This window comes from Emericellopsis cladophorae (assembly GCF_022114955.1).
Source record: "Emericellopsis cladophorae strain MUM 19.33 chromosome Unknown NODE_1_length_1489480_cov_119_871856, whole genome shotgun sequence".
In the NCBI taxonomy this organism is placed as follows: Eukaryota; Fungi; Ascomycota; class Sordariomycetes; order Hypocreales; family Bionectriaceae; genus Emericellopsis; species Emericellopsis cladophorae.
In genome coordinates, this window is record NW_026250926.1 from 604486 (window position 1) to 624875 (window position 20390).

The 20390-nt window shown below is 53.0% G+C and overlaps 6 protein-coding genes across 6 annotated transcripts; 4 read left to right on the top strand and 2 right to left on the bottom strand.

The window, feature by feature from the left end:
* Positions 1 to 127: 127 nt before the first annotated feature.
* On the top strand, positions 128 to 983 carry J7T54_006073 (Cleavage and polyadenylation specificity factor subunit-like protein; the record flags this gene model as incomplete). Its single annotated transcript, XM_051503485.1, has 2 exons — positions 128 to 665; positions 715 to 983. The coding sequence occupies 2 exons, from the start codon at positions 128 to 130 to the stop codon at positions 981 to 983; spliced, it is 807 nt and encodes a 268-aa protein (XP_051366590.1).
* Positions 984 to 1109: 126 nt separating this feature from the next.
* On the bottom strand, positions 1110 to 1748 carry J7T54_006074 (thiamine phosphate synthase YjbQ; the record flags this gene model as incomplete). The annotated part of the gene is made up of 5 exons (XM_051503496.1): positions 1110 to 1205; positions 1258 to 1320; positions 1370 to 1394; positions 1443 to 1533; positions 1583 to 1748. 5 exons carry the CDS (start codon positions 1746 to 1748, stop codon positions 1110 to 1112), a joined length of 441 nt encoding a protein of 146 aa, XP_051366591.1.
* Positions 1749 to 2372: 624 nt separating this feature from the next.
* J7T54_006075 (Lactobacillus shifted protein-like protein) lies at positions 2373 to 2979 on the bottom strand (the record flags this gene model as incomplete). The annotated part of the gene is made up of 3 exons (XM_051503509.1): positions 2373 to 2435; positions 2488 to 2655; positions 2713 to 2979. 3 exons carry the CDS (start codon positions 2977 to 2979, stop codon positions 2373 to 2375), a joined length of 498 nt encoding a protein of 165 aa, XP_051366592.1.
* A 274-nt stretch (positions 2980 to 3253) lies between these two features.
* Positions 3254 to 5261, top strand: J7T54_006076 (Zinc knuckle; the record flags this gene model as incomplete). Its single annotated transcript, XM_051503520.1, has 3 exons — positions 3254 to 3676; positions 3745 to 4093; positions 4957 to 5261. 3 exons carry the CDS (start codon positions 3254 to 3256, stop codon positions 5259 to 5261), a joined length of 1077 nt encoding a protein of 358 aa, XP_051366593.1.
* A 587-nt stretch (positions 5262 to 5848) lies between these two features.
* On the top strand, positions 5849 to 9184 carry J7T54_006077 (putative zinc protease-like protein; the record flags this gene model as incomplete). Its single annotated transcript, XM_051503531.1, has 3 exons — positions 5849 to 6100; positions 6162 to 8652; positions 8706 to 9184. 3 exons carry the CDS (start codon positions 5849 to 5851, stop codon positions 9182 to 9184), a joined length of 3222 nt encoding a protein of 1073 aa, XP_051366594.1.
* A 1515-nt stretch (positions 9185 to 10699) lies between these two features.
* Positions 10700 to 14961, top strand: J7T54_006078 (ubiquitin carboxyl-terminal hydrolase 4/11; the record flags this gene model as incomplete). The annotated part of the gene is made up of 2 exons (XM_051503542.1): positions 10700 to 13558; positions 13609 to 14961. The coding sequence occupies 2 exons, from the start codon at positions 10700 to 10702 to the stop codon at positions 14959 to 14961; spliced, it is 4212 nt and encodes a 1403-aa protein (XP_051366595.1).
* Between the last annotated feature and the right edge of the window lie 5429 nt (positions 14962 to 20390).

Here is a 20390-nt window from a genome sequence, read left to right on the forward strand (position 1 = left end):
CGGATTTTGCCGCTCCCAGTTCCGATAGCTTCATCTTCAATTCAATGCCAAGGCAATAACCACCTAGCAGCGTTGAGCTCGACTTTCAAGCTCTCCAAGGTCGCGAGTGTGGACCGCATCTTGCGACATGTCAACCATCACCCTCACATCCATTCAATCGGGCAACCCGCCGACAATACCGCTGCCTTTCAACGCGAGGCAACCGCACAAGGTCACGCTCTACCCACTTTCCAACTACACGTTTGGCGTCAAGGAAACACAACCAGAGGAGGATCCGTCGGTCATCGCTCGATTGAAGCGCCTCGAAGAACACTACGCCGAGCATGGAATGCGCCGCACATGCGAGGGGATTCTCGTCTGCCATGAGCACAACCACCCACACATCCTGATGCTGCAGATCGCAAACGCCTTCTTCAAGCTGCCAGGCGATTATCTCAAGCCGGAAGATGATGAGGTGGAAGGCTTTAAGTCCAGGCTAGACGAGCGTCTGGCACCGGTCGGGCGCCTCGGCGAGGGCGAAGAAGCTGGGCAGTGGGAGATTGGCGAGTGCCTCGCGCAGTGGTGGAGGCCGAACTTTGAGACGTTCATGTACCCATTCATTCCTGCGCATGTTACGCGTCCCAAGGAATGCAAGAAGGCCTACTTCATTCACCTACCCAAGACTAGTGAGGTTTCCAATCTCTTGATCTGCATCGGAAGCTAACATGAACAAAGAAATCCTTAGCGTACCAAAGAACATGAAGCTCCTTGCCGTTCCCCTGTTCGAGCTCTACGACAACACCGCCAGATACGGCCCTCAGCTTTCAGCGATTCCTCATCTCCTTAGCCGCTACAATTTCGAATTTGTCGACGAAAACGGCAAGGTCGTCGCGGTAACGCCTGGCGAGGGGGCACCAGAGGGCTATGTGCCACAGACCAAGGTCCTCGCAGGAGACGACACCGACATGAAGGAAACGAAGGACGAAAACGAGACAGAGTCATGAACGGCGGATAGCATATTGAAATTTGGCATTGGCGTTAGGCGTTCACGTAGGCTGCGCATTGCATCGGTTGGAGATCATGCAGTGTTCTTTATTCGACTGAATTCTCCATAAAGGTCGTGAGCGACCTTAGGACTTTTCACCCTGAATGGTAGCCATCACGCGGCGCGAATGCTTCGAGGCCCTGAATTCAAGATACCAAATACCCTGCCAAGTGCCTGTCGCCTTGTCCACAGAGTCAGGACGTGCGTCTGCAGTTGAAGCCATGGGAACTTACCAGCTTTCCGTCCTTGATGGGAATCGTCACACTAGCTCCAACGAGGGCAGATTTGATGTGAGCCTTGTCCGGTCAGTTGGAAAAAATATCGAAGCGAGTCGCACCAGCTTACAGGCATGTCATCGAGACCTTCCGCGCTGCATACCATTAGTTGTGGACAGGCTACACCGTTCAGCATGTCTTACTCATGGCGGTAAAGCGCTTCGCCTTTAGGACCCTCTTCGGGAGCGATACGGTCGAGGGCATCGCTCATGTCCTCGCGAACATCGGTGTCGACTGTGATTTGGTCAGTGACGTTCGCAAACAAACACACAGGGCCACGCACAGTTCTCATTCAGACTCAAGGCGCAGCTTGTGTGCTGGATGAACAGGTTCAGAAGGCCGACTTTGTAGTTTCTGATCTCAGGAAGAGCCTGGACGACCTGATCTGTGATGAGATAGGAGCCCCTCGACTTGGGCTGCAGGGTAAATTGCTTCTGTGTCCAAGTCATGCTGTTGAAAGTGTCCGTTTCAGAGGGATAGTTTGCGAAGATAAGAGCAAGTGGTGCCGACCAAATCAAGTGAAAAAGGTTTGGGAAGAGTGCAAGAAGTAGGACCAGACAGATCACTATGGTAGAGGAAGCCGAAATTTGGGTTGCGGACTGCATTGCGGTCCGAAAGCTTGGAGGTTTTGCGTCGTTGAGGTATGATGTATTCAGGTGGGGCAATATCCCACCGTAGGGGCAGCTATTACTACGGTGCCGACTGGAGCCACAAGCGAATGATAAGGACCCGATTACAGTTGAGCGAAGGGGGTCATTTGGAGAAATCGCCAGCAAGCCAACCGAAGTGCCCCAATGGCTGCGCACCCTAAGCTGCGTCGGGGTGTTGATATTGACTCTTACTCATTTGTCGATATTATATTCGTATATCACTCGGGCCCACGAAACCACGACGGTTACGTAGATGTCGCTGGTTGACGTAAAATGACCTCGACGTCAGCCAGGGTGATTAGTCGTGTGGAAACATAGAATATGTTGCAGATTTTGAATACAAGGAACTGGATATTCCCAACATCACTACATCATTCCCTACTCTATAGAGCGTCCTCCCATCGCCGGCTACAATTGCCATTCTCATGCGAGAGGGTACGAGGTCTGGGGTAGAGATTCGAGGTGCTTCCGGTTGTGTTCGTGTGCCTGTGACCAAAGTTAGACGTCTCGAGGGGTGAGAGCCGCCGTGTCGACTTACGAATGGCAGGCCACAGTAGCCGCAAATGGCAATCTCTGGCTTGTCTGTGTTGATGAACACCTTGGGGTGGCCGGCTGGGCCACCACCCCCTTCACACGCGACGATCCGGTCGTGCGTCCACCTCACGGGCTCTCTGTGAAGCATCTCCATCGCCGACTTGGGCTGCGGCTATCCAAGGTGTGAACATGGAAGGGCTCGAGTGAAATTGGCGGCTGCTAATCATACCTGGAGATCAAAGTCCGTCTGCTCAAATCGCGGACCAGTCATGGCCTCAGAGCGCGGCCTCTGGTTCCTCGACCACACTCCCAGCCTGTTGGGGGCTTGGTTCACCTCGAGAGGCTTCGACTCGTCGACCGGGGCAGGAGTCGCATCGTTCTTGGAGGCCGAGGGAACGGAAGCCTCGAGACTCCGGGCGGAAGCGGTGAAAGCACGGTGCGAGACGCGCAAACTGCGTGTCAGCGTGCTGACAGCTCTGAAGTGTGAAGTCGCCATAGTTCGCAAGCTGCGGCAGAGGAACGTGGTGCCAATTGATCTGCTGGGCTGATCGCGAGTTCGCTCAGTCGACGTTGCAAGGTGCGTTCTCGAGGCGGAACATTGGTTGGCCCGTACGATTACTGTACGCAAACCCCACAATTAAGTTTCTGGCAACTTTTGAGGAGCTGCCTCATTACTGCATAAATCAACAATACCTCACAAGCAACTCTCGCGCCCGCCAAGTTCCTAGTAGCCGACGAAAGCAGGGGATATCATCGCCAAGCCGCCCATCATGGCCCCAGAAACACCCAAAACCGCCTCCTCGAGGCTCCTGAACATGAAGTTCATGCAGAGAGCTGCAGCCAACAGCGCAGCCTCAACGCCAGGATCAGACAGCGACGCGCATTCAGCCAAGAAGCGCAAACATGGGCACATGTCAAAAAACGATGCAATCGACTTCAAAATTGACCAGGCATCTATTAAGGCTGCAGTCGACGAGCGCGAGGCGAAACGGCAAGCCGCAATTGCGCAGCACGGCGGTAACGACACACAATGGGTGCTTGATACAAGCATTGCCCAACCCGCACAGAAATCCTCCGCGCTACCTCGGAAAATTGTCTATGTCGGCTACGGAGACATTGATACTTCAGATGACGAGGACCAGGATACTGCATTAGCAGGTAGGACTTCGACGTACAAGAAGAGAGCGAATGCGGTAAGTTCAGCAGACATTTGCGCGGGCTGTTCTCAGCCGGAAAGGGACTGAGCTCATTTTCCTCACAGAATAAAAAAGACGAATCACAGTCGAACGATCAGTATACAGACGACGACGAGGAAGAGGAGGAGGAGAACGGGGACGATAAAGACGATGATGGCTCAAATCGTCGCGGCCGCGCTCAACGCGATGGATCTCACGGCAAACGCGCCCGTTCAAAATCGAGCGCGAGACCAAGTGCAGAAGCTGCAAAAGCCAAAGAGCTGCGCGACAAGCGGAGGAAGAAAGAGGTGAACATTAATAAGTTGACCTCGATATCGTCTGGGGGCGGCGTTGGAGGCGGCTCGGGTTCCAAGTCGGCCATGACTTGCTACAAATGCCAAAAGACGGGCCACAAGGCTGTGGACTGTTCGCAAAGTCAGTCGAAGGGGTCAAAAGGCAGCTCGAAACGTAGTTAGGCCCAAGAGTGCGGCTGCAGGTCGTCTCGGAGAGTGTCTTAAGCTTTCGAGATAGAGCTGAACGACCCCTCGCGACCAACTATCCGTAAGGCAGTCCTGCATGGCGGTAAGTACCACGCCGATCGCCCTCGGCTGGCTGCCTCTGCGCAATGTGGAATATGATCGCCTTGGAAACGGGGCACAATTCATGCGAGACGCAACGCCTGAAAGACCGGGGCGAATATGGCAATGTTTAGCCATGGATCACAATGCATTGTTGGTAAGCATGAGACATTGACACCCAAGTCGCAATATGAGCGAGGAGCATATGCGGACGGCCTATGATAAGCTGCTTGCCTGCCTGCCGCATATATGTCTGCAGCTAGCCCGCGCAGGACGATAGACAAAAAAACAAAAAAACAAAAAAAAGCAAGGGGTTAGTTGGGCCTCGTTGCGGGTGCAGACCGCCTCGTATGGGCTATCTGAGTCCAGTCGTAGCGTTTATCAAGGGTGCCCTGCACAACGACCTTGTAGTATTTCACAACCCGCGGCTGTCGCTCTGTGAATACATGAGGTTCTGTATTAATACGGATGAATCACTTCATCAATGTGACTGGGACAGGGGAATCTACAGAACACATTTAATTTAACAGCCACGGCACGAAAATCATGTAGAGGTCCAGTCTAGTCTTGTCCGACGTGATGCGAGTAGAGCTAAACTGTTGAGGAGTTGAGAATTAATCCTGAATCTTTTCCCATTGTCGTGGTTTATCATCCCCTACAACAAGGGTCGTCTTGAGCCAGCATGTGATTTTGAACTAACACGGAATACCGGTCAACTAGTAGCGAGTAATTCGCAGCAAGTGTGGCAGGCTTGTTCCATCAATAACGGCGGGAACGATTCAGGCCGTGAAGAGTCTGTCGGTATTGGTGAACTTGAGCTATCGTCTGTGCTAGCGAAATCGGAGGAGGGACTGGACGCCACATGGGTGGATTTTCACCACAGTCTCCCGGCTTCATCGATCGCCGCGCTAAAAGCTGGTTCCATCTTCGCCAGGTTTTCTGCCATCATCTCCGAGGCTCTTCTGACGTTCCGTCGCTCATCCAAGACCTCGAGGAAGATCCTGCTCCTTGTGCACTTATCCTGAACCACCTGAACCAAATTATACTGCAGTCTGGTCTAACTTACCGTTAGCTCCAGTGTCACCGCCCGTAGCACACGGCCATCAAGGTGTTTGGCGTATAACAGACACCTGGTACCGAGTACAACCCCAGCCGGTTGATTGCCTATCTGCGCCAGCGTCAAGACGATTGGGCGAGCGTGGGCGCATGTACTGGCCAGCTGCGAAAATTAGAAATCCGCCTCCCCCTATTGAGCCTATTTCCTGATCTCGTGCTGCTCGTTCACCGCATCAGAGGCGACAGACATCAACGACAACAACGCTCAGCAAGGGTCCACCACCCTTCCAACCCCAAACCCGCCAGTCTGGCTATCATCAAACGGTGGTGCTGTGTCACTAGCAAACTTCGTCGCCTTGGGTGGATCCCGAGCCACCAGCTCGCAGCTACCCCAGCAAACGTGCTAGTGAACCCCATCAGCAGCCGTCAAATACCAAGGTCGTCATTGTGTGCCAAACGCTTCATACCTCACTCGCCTCTGGTATCGACAAGACTCTCCTCCTCGACATCATCTCATTTGCGACACATCTCCGCAACAACACACAGCACCTTCACCATGCCCCCGTCAGAATTCCTAGCCTCGGCCAATGCGCCTTGTCACCACCCCCCGGCGACGCTGCTGACCGACACCTTGGAGAAGCCGTCGTTAGATAATCGCGATTATCGTGTAGTTCGCCTAGACAATGAGCTTGAGGCTCTGCTCGTTCATGACCCTGAGACGGATAAAGCCAGTGCTGCCCTGGATGTCCATGTTGGCAATTTCAGCGACGAGGAGGCCATGCCTGGCATGGCTCACGCTGTCGAGCACGTGAGTACCCCCCAGCGGCACTCGGCCCTTTTTGCGCAGACTGACATAGAAAAAAATACAGCTTCTCTTCATGGGCACCAAGAAATTTCCCGTGGAAAATGAGTACGGCTCATATCTTGCCGCCAACTCTGGTCACTCCAACGCTTACACCGCCTCCACATCTACCAACTACTACTTTGAGGTAGCGGCAAAGCCCTCAGACGACCAAGATCCAACAGAAGAGAATCCTTCACCTCTCAAAGGAGCTCTTGATCGCTTCTCGCAGTTCTTCATCGAGCCCCTCTTCCTGGAAGGAACGCTAGACAGAGAACTCCGGGCTGTTGACTCTGAAAACAAGAAGAACCTTCAGAGCGACACATGGAGGCTACATCAGCTTGAAAAGTCTCTCTCGAACCCCAATCATCCCTACTGTCACTTCTCTACGGGCAACTTTGAAATTCTCAAGACACTGCCCGAAGCACAGGGTATCAATGTCCGCGACAAGTTCATCGAATTCCACAGCAAGCACTACTCTGCCAACCAGATGAAGCTGGTCATCTTGGGTCGCGAGCCACTGGATGTCCTGCAGAAATGGACAGAGGAGTACTTCTCCGATGTTGTCAACAAGAAACTGCCGCAGCACAGGTGGGAGACTGAGGTGCCTTTCCGGGAGTCGGATCTCGCAACGCAGACCTTTGCAAAGCCTGTGATGAACTCGCGCGAGCTGAGCCTCACCTTTCCCTTCATTGATGAAGAGCACCTCTACGAGTCTCAACCCAGTCGGTACATAAGCCATCTGATTGGCCATGAGGGTCCTGGCAGCGTCATGGCGTACATCAAGAGCAAGGGATGGGCAGAGGGTCTCTCCGCCGGTGCCTACCCCATCTGTCCTGGCACTCCTGGTCTCTTTGATGTCTCCATCAGGCTGACTGAGGAGGGTCTCAAGAAGTATACGGAAATCATCAAGGTGCTGTTCCAATACGTCTCCATGCTGCGAGAGTCACCACCAGAACCGTGGATCCATGAGGAGCAAAAGGGTATGGCAGATGTCGACTTCAAGTTCAAGCAAAAGACGCCCGCCAGCAAGTTCACGAGTCGGACCAGCTCCATCATGCAGAAGCCGATTCCCCGCGAGTGGCTCCTGAGTGGCCACGGTCGTCTGCGTGTCTTTGACTCAAAGTCCATTGAAGCTGGTCTGGCCAAGATCACCCCGGAGAACATGAGACTCAGTGTAGTTTCGCAAACCTTCCCTGGAAACTGGGATCAGAGGGAAAAGTGGTACGGTACAGAGTACCGCCACGAGAAGATCCCCCAAGAGACCATGGACAGTTTCAGGCAAGCTTTCGACATGCCCAGGGAACAGCGCATCCCGGAGCTTCACCTGCCGCACAAGAATGCCTTTATCCCCAGTGAACTCGAAGTGGAGAAGAAAGAGGTGACCCAGGCTGCTGTCAGCCCTCGTTTGCTCCGCAACGACTCCATAGCCCGCACATGGTGGAAGAAGGACGATACATTCTGGGTGCCCAAGGCAAACGTCCTTGTCAGCCTCAAGAGTCCGCTCATCTATGCATCGGCTGAGAACATTGTCAAGGCGAGGCTATTTACCGAACTGGTGCGGGATGCCCTTGAGGAGTACGCATACGACGCCGAGCTTGCAGGTCTGCAGTACTCAGTCAGCTTGGGATCCAGGCATCTTGTGCTGGACATCTCCGGTTACAATGACAAGCTCCCCGTGCTGCTGCAGCACGTCACCACAACCATGCGCGACTTGGATGTCAAGCAGGATCGATTCGATCTTATCAAGGAGCGTGTCACTCGCGCATTCAGCAACTGGCAACTCAACTCGGCCTACCAACAGGTTGGCGACTACTTGAGCAACCTCAGCTCGGAGCGCAACCATCTGGTGGAGGAACTAGCCGACGAGCTTCCCAACGTCACCTGCGAAGGCGTACGACTCTTCCAGAAGCAAGTCCTCTCACAAATGTTCATCGAGACGTACGCACACGGCAACCTGCACAAGGAAGATGCGCTGAAAATCACCAATGTGATTCAGTCCACCTTCAAGCCCCGACAGCTGCCCAAGTCGCAGCTGCCCATTGTGAGATCACTGCTTCTTCCTCGTGGTTCTAATTTCGTTTTCAACAAGACGCTCAAGGATCCTGAGAACGTGAATCACTGTGTGGAGACGTGGCTGTACGTCGGCGACAAAGCAGACCGCACCCTGCGAGCAAAGACGCTCCTGTTCGACCAGATTGCTTCCGAGCCTGCCTTTGATCAGCTTAGGACCAAGGAGCAGCTCGGGTACATTGTGTTCACCAACGCCAGGACCTTTGCCACCACTTGCGGGCTACGCGTCTTGATTCAGAGCGAGCGTACCCCCGAGTACCTCGACTCTCGAATCGAATCATTCCTTGCCCAGGTGGGTGACATTTTGGAGAAGATGAGCGATGGCGACTTTGAGGGCCACAAGCGCAGCTTGATTCTCAAGCGACTTGAGAAGCCCAAGAATCTCGACCAGGAGTCTACGAGGCACTGGACACACATTTCGGGCGAATACTACGACTTTGAGCAGGGTGAGTCTCGAGCGCAAATGGCTTTGATGAACAGAAAAACTAACTAGATATAGCCCAGTTGGATGCTGCGTTTGTGAAGCCGATCAGCAAAGCCGACTTGATCGAGTTCTACAACACGTACTTCAGCCCCTCTTCACAAACTCGCGCAAGGATTTCCGTGCACCTCCATGCCCGCAACACCTCGGCATTGGACAAGGAGATTATCGAACTCCTCCAGAAAGCGAACCTCGAGGATGTCCCGCCCAAACAGAGGCAGAGCCTTGACTTCCTGGAGAAGTATCTCAAGGAGACTGTCCAGCTCGAAGACAGCAAGGTCGCAACCATCATCGCCAACGCCGAGAAGGCCGGCTTGAAGCCAGTCACGTCAGAAGACGATGCAAAGGCAGGCGATATCGCCAGTGGATCAGATGCCGTGAACAAGGCTACCGTCATCGAAGACATCCGGGCGTTCAAGTCTGGTCTCATGGCGAGCGCAGGAGCCCAGCCTGTCAAGGACCTCAGTGAGTTTGAGGACACGGATGCCAAACTGTAGACTATAGAAAGAAGAATCGTTGTTATTTGCTAGTTGGTTACAGATGGGCGGATTGGACTAGAGAAGGTGTTGGTGGAGCTGCTACAAGACGCTTCGCAGCTCTTGGATGCTGGCGTTAGATGGGGCAGTTTTACATGTATAGACGATGATTGCTTCGGAAAACAGGTGCATTAGCACCTTTTGATTCCATATGTGAGATGGCCATGCAGCTATAGTTCGACGATGCACGAGGTTGGGCGAGCCCGAGCATGACATGCGCTACGAGCTGTCCAGGATCTTTGTGGGCGAGCCAAAGTGATTCTTATGAAATCTTGACCGACATACCATGAAGAGAATGCTCTAATGATATATGTACGTATCCTGAATCAGGACGCTCGCCAATTGTGGGAAAGCAATGCATCAACAATGCAAGCGCTGATGAATGAATGCCGTGCGGTGGGCGGCTTGTGGAAATCAACACGTGAACAAACAGGGCCAGAAGTCAACCATGGCGCCTTCCCCATCCCCCACTAACTCCCGATTGGATATGGTATCAATCACCAACAGGCAAGCACATTGATTAATTAGGCAGTACACGTAGGGACCTTAGGTAATGAACAAGCACTGAATATAAGGCACGACTCCTTCTGGCCTGCAACATCAGCCTTCGACTGCGCATATTCGTCTCCCAGATTCGCTCATGATATTTAGTCGCTGTCGGCGAGGGCAATTTGAACTCAAAAGACCCCTTCAGCTAATCAGCCCTGACGGTTCTCAGCCGCTGATGAGGTGCCTCCAGACGATGTTAGTGATGTGAGGAGCACCCACTGCCCCTCCAAAAATCCTTCACCGCAGTGCCGAGGGAGCGTCCAAGTCAACAACGCCATCCAGACATAAGGCAAGGGTTTTCAGCTCGAGCTCTCCTGATGCCGATCGTCTGTCGTGCAAATCCTCGATAGGTAGCCTACGCCGTTCTAGGGTGCTTCTCACCACAGCCGGAGTTTTCATTCTCGAACCACTAGTCGTCGATGATTTCATCGTGGTAGCGAACATTGTTCAGCAACACATCCGCGCCCCTCCGATCCGACGACCGTTACCGCCTTTGATACACTCGCCCACGACCCTCAACGAAACCTCCACTTGCACAGGCAATAATCCAGAGCTGCTTCGTCGAAGCAGCTCACAGCCAAGACGTCTTCCTCAAAGAAAAGACGAGTTTCCACCCACCCGCTTGCCCAAGAACACACAGCAAGCCCTTCGCCGGACAGGCCTTTGTCTTCCAGTGAGGCAGGCGACGATCCCGCCTTCTCCTTCTCCGCCCCCGGGCCCGACGAAACGCCCTTCCGCCGACGAGACGAAAGGGAAAGTCCAGCTCCCGCATCGAGCTTGCCTCCACGACTACACACTAACGCACTGGTTCCCTCCGACTACGGCTCTTCCGCGCCCTCGAGCCCTTGCGCCTCCATCTCGAGCGACAGAGGAGGCGACGAGGCCTGGCAACAGCTCGCGCCTACCCATCCATCGAAACGATCCATCATGAATGGAGACGCCGGCTGCCCGCAACGATCATCCTCGCCGTTGAAGCGTCGAGCCTCTAGCATGGAACCAGACCAAGAGAACGGCGACCAAGTAAGCGCCGAGATCCAGGTGTCAGGAGGCTTTCCCCGAGCCATGAGCCTAGATCCCCAGGAAGGTGATGGGTCGAAGAGCGAAGTCCAGCGGGCACCTACTACCCCGCCGCCAATCCAGGAGCAAGTCAAGATCATCGAGACCCTGCTCCAGGCCGCCAAGGAAGCGCCGCCCAAGGAAGGTGACAAGGCCTATCTTGTGTCTCGCACATGGGTAGACCAAGCCCTTGCTCTACGCAAGCAGGCTGCTGACACCGACTGCACACTTCTGGGGCCCGTCGATAATGCGAGCATTATTGAGGATGTCATAATCGACTCCAGCGGCAAGGAGTTCACGCGCCTGAAGCCCGGAACGGGCGAGGAGTCCTTTGAGCTATTCCCAGAGGATGCATGGAACATGGTCGTTGACTGGTACGGGATCAAGGACAATCAAAAGCCCATTGTTCGAGAGGCCATAAATCGAGCGCCTGATTCCGAGTCGCCCGTCGATATTTGCTTTGAGCTACATCCGCCCATCTTCCGCATTCACAGGCTGTGGTCTGAGTTAAGCCCTCTGCCTATCGAGCAGTCTCTCAAAGCCAACAAGCCTCCCCCGGTCACCCTCGTTCGGAGTCGCAAGGCTCAGCTGCATGCGTTCCTCAAAGAAGCAAAGACCTTGGCCCATGTTCCCTTGGATCGAAAAATCCGCCTTCATGCGCTTGCAGCTGAACAGGCCCCAGGCCCAGAGCTGCCCAACCCGTCGGAAGGCTCCGCTCTGACGCCGCCCGATTCACCAAAGAGCAACGGCACTTCTACTCCCCAGGGCATCTGGTCACAATTGTTAGTCGGAGTTCCCGCCTTTTCCGAGGTCCGTGACTTGAGGATGGAATTGCGCATTAACGACACGACGATCAACCCCAAGTTCAATGGAAGGTCTGCCCTCCAAATCTATGACCTTGTCACTGATCAGACTCTCATCATCGATGAGTCGATTAACGGCAAGTCGTGGGTCAGCACATACACAGAGAAGGACGCTTCCAAACCGACTAAGAACCTCAAGACTCTGAACCCTGATCTGTCATCAGCGAACAGCAGCAGGCGTAGCAGTCCAGGTCCCGGTGTCATGACACGCGGTCGTGCGCAGCACGGCCGTAAGATCGGACGCAGCCTTGGTGCCGTCGGTCTCCATAACCTGGGCAATACCTGTTACATGAACTCAGCTTTGCAGTGTGTTCGAAGCGTGGAGGAGCTATCCAAGTACTTCCTGACGGACTCTAATGTGGACGAGATCAACAAGTCAAACCCACTAGGATATAACGGACGTGTGGCGTTGGCCTACTACGGTCTGCTGAAGGAAATCTATGAGCAAAATCGTGGGTCAGTGAGCCCCCGCGACTTCAAGTCGACAGTCGGTCGCTGCCGCAGCACATTCCAAGGCTGGGGCCAACAGGACACGCAAGAGTTCCTAGGATTTCTCCTCGACGGCCTGCAAGAGGACTTGAGCCGTATCAAGAAGAAGCCATACATCGAGAAGCCTGACTCGACTGATGATATGATTAATGATCCTGAGGCTATCCGCAAAATGGCCGACGACGTATGGGACATTACGAGGAGGCGCGACGATTCAGTCATTGCCGATCTCTTCACAGGCATGTACAAGTCTACGCTGAAATGCCCTGAGTGCGGCAAGATAAGCATCACCTTTGATCCATTCAATAATCTTACCTTACCGCTACCGATCAAGGAGGTCTGGTCTAGCCCGGTTATCTTCTACCCTTTGAACGACGTTCCCGTCAAGATCGAGGTGGAGCTACCCAAACACAGCGCCATGGACAGCCTCAAGCAATACATGTCCACGCGCACCGGCGTGCCTGTCGAGCGCCTTATGGGGGCGGAAGAGTTCAAAGGGAAGTTTTTCAAGATCTACAGCGACAATGAGGACGTCTCCGAGGAGATTGGCAATAGTGATATCCCCGTGGTCCACGAGTTGGAAACTGCGCCCTCCAACTGGCCATTGAAAAGCAAAAAAAAGAGCCGCTCAATGCTGGATCTCTCAGCCGAGCCTGCCGAATGGGACGATCCCGCCTATGAACAGCTGTTGGTTCCTGTTTTCCACCGGGCGCAGAACGCGTCTCGCATGGCTGATATGGTCCCGCCACACTTCATTGTCCTGAGCAAAGATGAAGCCTTCAACTACGAAGCGATACAGAGGAAGGTCTTGGAGAAACTAGCCACTTTCTCCAGCTTTCCCGCGTTGAGGGAGGGCATGGATGAGACCGCCGAGATTGATGGTGTCGTTGTGTCTGCGTCAGATGCAGAGTCTTCTAACGAAGCCAAGGTGACCGCGCAGTCTGTCAAGGATGAAGAAGATACGGTCGACATCACCATGAAAGATTCTGCAGATAGCGTGCAAGCTCGGCCGTTGCCTCACGAGCCACAGCTCCTGAAGCAATTCAACAAACGCCGACCTGCTTACGCTAAATCGGGTGCATTCCTGGATCCGTCCCTGCAAAACCTCTTCGAGCTCTGCTACTTTACTGATGGTACCGACTCTGTTCCCTCTGGCTGGTCCCAACTGCAAAGCTACCGGCAGCAGCTCCCCAAGGTCGCAGACCGCATGCCCCAGCCGTCAGGCGAGAGTGATCACAGCAGCCCTGGCAGCTGGGACAGCACCGCCTCGGGCAACGATGATAGCGGCGCCGAGGCGGACGTTAAGACGGAAGTTTCGCCCCCGTCGTCGCAGACTCGCATGGCTGAGGAGTCCAGTGAAGAAGACGGCCCCGCTCGCGTAAGTAGCACTGTATTGCCCTTGGCAGAGCATTTGCTAACAAATCCTAGTTTGAACGCAGATCACCCCCTCGGAAGATGAAGGGAGGCAAGAAGAAATTCAATAAGGAGCAAAAGACGTACGGAAAGAAGGCGCTGAGGCGAGAGAAGAAGTTGCGCAAAGAAGCGCAAAAGGCCGCATCTGCCGCCGTGCGGCCCCAGCCAACACCCCGTGCCCAAGCTGACGGTGGTCCGCTGCTTCGTCTTGGTGAAGGACTTGTCGTTGAGTGGAATGACGATGCGTGGGAACACATTTTTGGAAAGAGCATGGCAACATTCTCCAACATTGAGACTCTCCACGATACGGCTCTTAAGATCAGCAAGACTCGTCGCGAGAGTCGCCGCTCTAGAGGTATCACCCTGGAAGAATGTCTCGACGAGTTCGAGCGCGCCGAGATCCTTTCGGAGCAAGACATGTGGTACTGCCCACGATGCAAAGAGCACCGCCGGGCAAGCAAAAAGTTCGACCTGTGGAAGTCTCCCGACATCCTGGTGGCGCATCTGAAGCGCTTCAGCAGTGCTGGGTACCGCCGTGACAAATTGGATGTCCGCGTCGACTTCCCCATCGAAGGGCTGGACCTGACCTCGCGCGTGATCCAGAAGGAGGATGGCCAGAACGAGATCTACGACTTGATCGCGGTAGATGACCACTACGGCGGCCTCGGCGGTGGCCACTACACTGCGTACGCCAAGAACTTCATGGATGGCAAATGGTACAACTACAATGACTCGTCAGTCAGTCAAGTGTCAGATCCGCAGACGGTGGTCACCAACGCAGCCTACCTATTGTTTTACAGAAGGCGCTCGAGTCGGCCATTGGGTGGGCCCAGGTTTGCAGACATCTTTGATAAGTTCGACAATGGTGACGAGGCAGAGGAAGATTCGTCCACCGAGATGGAGAATGATTCCCAAGCCAATGGAGGTTATGGGCAGTCGCGGCCCGCGATTAGGAACCGGACCTCGACTACCACCACCGTCAGGCAGCTCAGTGGAGTCAACGGATCAGACGACGATGAGCCTCCTTCGTACACGTCCATTCAACAGAGTGTCGAAGACGAGGGCATCGAGATGGACGATTCGTACGCACAGCCGGCTCATGCTATGCAACAGGGATGGAGTTTTGACGACAGAAACAGCATCGATGGAGGTAGCGACATTGCTCAGATCTCGGGCGATGAAAGACGTCAACTATCGGAGGATACTGAGATGAGGTCCAACACATCTGACCTTGATCCTGACTCGGATGCTGAGCTTGACGCACGGGACGGCGTGATCTCGGTGCCGGCAACGACAGCAGGCCTGCGCGGGTCGGAGGAGGTTGCGGAGATCCATGTGGAAGAGGACAAGACCACTCGCCATGTGTAAAGGCGCAGATGCATTGATGATGAGATGATGACGGCGTAGACGATGGCGGAAGACTTGCATGGGGACAATTAACAAGCTGGAAGGCAGCATGGCATCTGTACAAGGATCGCCCGGTATAGACATATTTACATAGATGCTCGCGCGCATGACACATGTAGCAGTACCGCATGGCAGTACCGAACATAGTAGCTTATTGCAGCGATGACTCGATAGGATACATGGAGCGCGTCTGGTGTCTAACTATCGCTGCAAATTGTCTGTGACATTGCCCGGGGACCCCCTCGCTGTGGGGTGGTGGGCGGTCCAGCCTCAGGGTTCTGTGAGAACGGGCGACATCGAAGTTGCCGAATGAGATACCACACATCGACAACTGGTTGATGAGGTCTTTTCTCTTTACAGCAAGCAGCTACTCACTAGTTACTTAGTGCTGTCTACCGAGCGACAGACGCCTCCAGACGTCGAGTCCGGCTTCCGCGAGTCTATGCACGTGCCTAAAGGCTAGATTATACCGTGCTCTCTCGACGGAGTGGCTAGTGCTGGTAAACAAAATCTAGCTACCTGGTGTTTAGTGCCATAGATCACTTACTACGGTATCCCATCCAAAAGTTCATCCAGAGCCCTGTGCAGTCTTCACACCTTCTAGTGCCGGGCCTACAGGCCAATAACTACTTATGCCTGACATTTTCACTATCCATGACAGCGATATTGATCGGGCAAATGCACTAGCACGAAGCAGCAATGTTGTCGAGAGAGTAGGGCAATTTATTAGTAGCAAGGTGAGATATGGTGCATCATGAGGTCTCGGATGACTGTTGCTAATTACGGCAATTTACATCTTGATTGAAATAAGTTACGTATATCACATCTCCGAGAATCTTCCATCCTTCTTTCGCGTACGGGTATCGGGACATTGCTCACGGCAGGTACTTGATGGGTCTAGTTCCTTGAGGTAGGAGGCAGGCGCCATTTCAAGCTTCTTTTGCCTTACCTTCCCCGAGGCTATTGAGCGAAGGCAAGATTCAGGGACTGTCAGGCAGTCGGATATGGCCTACATGGCATTGGGCATTACAGATTCCATCTTCGGACAGGAGCCATCTTGATTCTTGGTTTGTTGGACAGGTCCAGCGTCAACATGAGCTATGGGAAGCAAATTTGAGCAAGGTCATCGCAAGGAATGCAATCTCGCCTTGGCGAGCAAAAGTTATGAATAGATAGTGGCACAGACGGTATCTACTCTTCCCATCTATCAGGTAAGTACCCAGCAATTGCTATATGTTTCCAAATCGAGGCCGGCAATCTGACAGTTGCATGCTCAGATCGCTTGTGCGGTCTGGGAGAAAAGCTACAGGTCCTGCTGGATCTGTAGTTGAGTGCTGAAGCCTTCCTTCTCCCGGCGCACGCAAATTCCCTAATGCGACCGGGTTCACTGGCATCAGCAAGTGCCGTTGCACCATGGGCGTACCTTCCGTCTGATGGACCACACTCAGTCATGGGCATGACCTACTTATCCGTGACTTCTTTCTCACTTTTCGGATTTCTTTCTCTTCCTTTCCTCTTCATGTCGAAACAAAAGCCCGCAGACCCCCATATTACTATGACTTACTCTCCGCCTCCCCTCGCCATTGGACTCGTCCTGGTATACACTTTGTTTCTGATGCCCTAGCTATGCTCTCAAGTTGACCCCTTCCTCACATGGCACTACCGCGAGTATAAGGTCTCTGACCTTCTGATGCGGCAACGTGTCATGGGGTGGACTCCCCGTTGGCTTGCCCTGACCTCACCAGTCTGGTGATCCTTGGGATGATCCTCCTAGCATAGGATGGTCTGGTCCTCTTGACATCTCGGGCTTGACATCCCGGGCCAAGCATCATGCCCGTTCCTCTGGGTGAGCATGAACGCGAACACCAATTTTGGGACCTTTTTCACTTCTTCGAAGTTTGATTGTTGTCCTAGTGGCAGCTGAAGCTGTCTTCATTTGAGACTAGCTACGTATGTCATTGCGCAGGCGATGGCATTCTCTGATGCATCTTGAACAGATCTGTCCAGTCCCGGTCTGAATCTAGTTCAGTGCTCCCCTTTCCATATACGTTGATATGCTCGGTCCTAATGTCCTGATGCCGCCTGTCAACCATCTCCGATCCGGTCAATTGAACCCCGGCCTGCCCAAATCTCGCATCGATAGATGGCAGCGGCGGTCCAGCTCCGGCAAAGAACGAGTCCCACCGAAGACTTCGAGATGGAATCTAGAGGGAAAGGCGAAGACAATGAAAAGAGGAAGACAGCGAAAAGGGGAGAACAGCGAAGAGAAGGAGACAACGAAAACCAGAAGACGACGAAAAGACAACCAAAGGGAGAGAGTCGATCATCTTCATGTCCACTGGTCGGCGTCGGGTCTAAGGAGCTACCTAGGCTTACAGGATACCTATGGAAGATCGTCTAGACTTTAAGGATTTACGTATGTTGTTGTCAATATTCGGTCGACTGGTGACTGGATTCCACAGCCTGCTCGCAATTCAATTACACTATTGAAAACTAAACCTCAGGATGTTTTAACTTTTGACTGAACCACTTGCTCAATAAGTTATTTCATTGTGAGTTTTCATGTTCACGTGCTATATCTAGTTGCCATTTCGTCAATCGATCCTCCCATTCCAACTTCTCGCGGGAGTCACGGCCTATGGTTGAACTTGAAGAATTCGGCTAAGTACCCTTGCACACTATATTGTCGCAAGACCCCGTCCACTGCTTTCTTGGTCCATCGATAATGTCTTTCCCGCCGCCATTGAACCTCAAGGTACCTACCATAACTGCAGCAACTCGGTTTTCTTCGTTCTCTCAACCTCGGCTATTCCTCTCCCTTTGAAAATTGGTCATGAACTCCTGTCTCAGCAGTCGAAGAGTCCGCTGTAATCCTGAGATAGTCACAATCTTTGCTGAAGCCTTCGATTTGCACGCAAGCTGTTCACGGGCTGTAGTTCCTCCGCACTAATACTTTCCGCTACAAATGCTCGTAGGCAATAATTTTGCACTGGCTGCACCACCACATGTATTTACGCGTTTTGTTTTCATAGGTGCTCTTCACCAGACGGCTGTGTCTTAAGGTATTTCGTCGCTCTATTAGTACCAATTGCCAGAAGTTTGCTTCAGGTGATCCTGATCCTGCCAGTCTCCCAGATAATCCTTTAAAAGAAGGTTGTGGTCGGGGTTTCTGCTTGTGGTAGCGCGTAACTTGAAGGACCTGTGTGGAATGTGTCTGCAGACACTTGTTCAAAATGATGCTCCGCGATGGTCCAAGATTTGCCTCTTAAAGAGAACAGGAATATTGATGCAGAAATGGTCGTGAGTTGAGAGTACGAGCAGCTCTAGGTACACATTGTGTGCTTGGTCCTTCCTGGCCACGCCTAACGAGAGGTTGGTGGCTGACTCAACTGACAGGGTAACATGCGGCTGACTCGAAGTATCGCAACTATAATGTATTAATCAGTATTCTAATGGCACTCTCTCAATCTGGAGCATTGGAGTGGAGTATTACTACAATCATCTGTGTCCATACTAGGACTGCGAACCCGATAGAAACCAGGTAGTACCTCCTCCTCTCGACGGGTCCCGGCCTCTTGCCGTTTATCCAATTGATTTCAAATGACGGATAAATGAGCAATCTCGAACCATGGACAACTGTCAGATATACGAGCTCAACCATTTGACAGAATGCTAGATCCGGCGGGCTGAAGAGGCCAACCGAGTCCGGGACACCTAGCCATGCTTGAAATGACCAGAGCAGAGCCGCGATGCGCAAGATTAGCTGGATGAGAGAGCCAAAATTGCTGACTTTGCCGCTTGCGCAGTCCATAATTGATGTTGAATCCGATTCGCGGGTCTCGGGAGGAATTAGGCGGTTTGTAAATTTCACGTCGGCAGTAATTAACAAAATAGCCTGTCACACTCACTTGAGATATTGCTGAGCTGTGGTTAAACTATGCGCGGGTAGAATATGTAAGCCATGCGCGCTCTATTGAAAGGCAAATTGACTGTTTAAGAATCGAAAACAGCCTCACAGGGTATGTGACCTAGATTCTGATCGCATTAGACACTGAGTCGCGCGCCCACGACTGGTTGATCTACTTATAGCGCATCTCGTACGGGCCACTAACAAAAGTATCTTAAAGTATTGCGGTGCTGAGTTGTGAGAAGACGGGGTGACCACATGCGCACTGCCACTACGTGGAGTATTAACATGAACCATGATGATCTCTGGCCGTGCAGTGCCGAGAGTCCGGAGGCCCAGTCTCGGGGGGCCCCAGCCCCGTCCTTTTAGTCAGCGGGCCCTCGGCGGAATACGTATCGCAAAAAGACCAAGGTGTTGGTTTTAACTTTTCGAGTAATAGACCAATCTATCAACGAGACAGTCCTGCAAGGCTGCAACGGATTCAACGGATGGATGGGGCTGCGTCGAAAATGCGTCCGGTTTCGGCCACCGGGCCATCTGTGGTACGGAGGTACGTATCATGTGCGTGCTGTGAATACAGGGGTGGTGTCCTGCAGGCCACAAAAGAAGCATCTTCTTCACCACTCCAGAGTCCACTCGCATATTGGCACGTGTTCGCACGATCAACCATTCTCGAAGACGACGAGAAGCTTTCCACGAAGCTTGTTGATGCTTGAAGCTTGATGGCAGCAATCGGTCCGGACTTCGACTAGCCAATTCTAGGTAGTGGTGGCCTCACCCCCACTACTAATTTGCACGCAGGCTTGACCCTCACAGGTCCATGTCCGCGACTATTATCATGGCAATGCCGATGAATACGAAATTCCGCGCAATCAATTGTCAATTTGTTGTCGCATTGCATTGTGAGCTAGTCTAGTCTGGTAGGTGAGAGAGCGCTCAGGCTCCAGTCGCCTGTAAGCCCGGGCTATAGCCGCATGAGGAACTCCAGTCCATGTCCATGTCCATGTCCCCGCTTTTGGCAGCTCTTGGGCTTGGCAACTAATACTGTGCTTGCATTACCACTTATCTCTACGCATAGGACAAGGACGAGGTTGTCGCAACCATCGGACCGGTACGATAGCTTATCGTTGAACGAGTTGTATCATGTAATTGGGCGACCAATTTCAGGGGTCCTGCCAGTCGCGTCTGCGCATGCTGGTGATAGCGGAAGGGGAGAGAGCTTCCTGTCAGCGCACTGGAAGAACCTGACTCGAGTTTAGTTTGGAGGTTTGCACGGAGTATGGGGTTCGATATTCGAGCCGCTCCCACATGTTTAAGTAAGGAATTACTGAACAAATTTCGCTGGGGCCGTGCATCAGCACCTCGTCATTCAGCACTGGGCTGTGATTCAATACGGAAGTAATGGCCAGACTGAGCATGTCCAAGTACGCGTGGTCTTGTCAGGTATTACAGCCCGCTGGGGAGCAAGAATTCACTCGAAGCC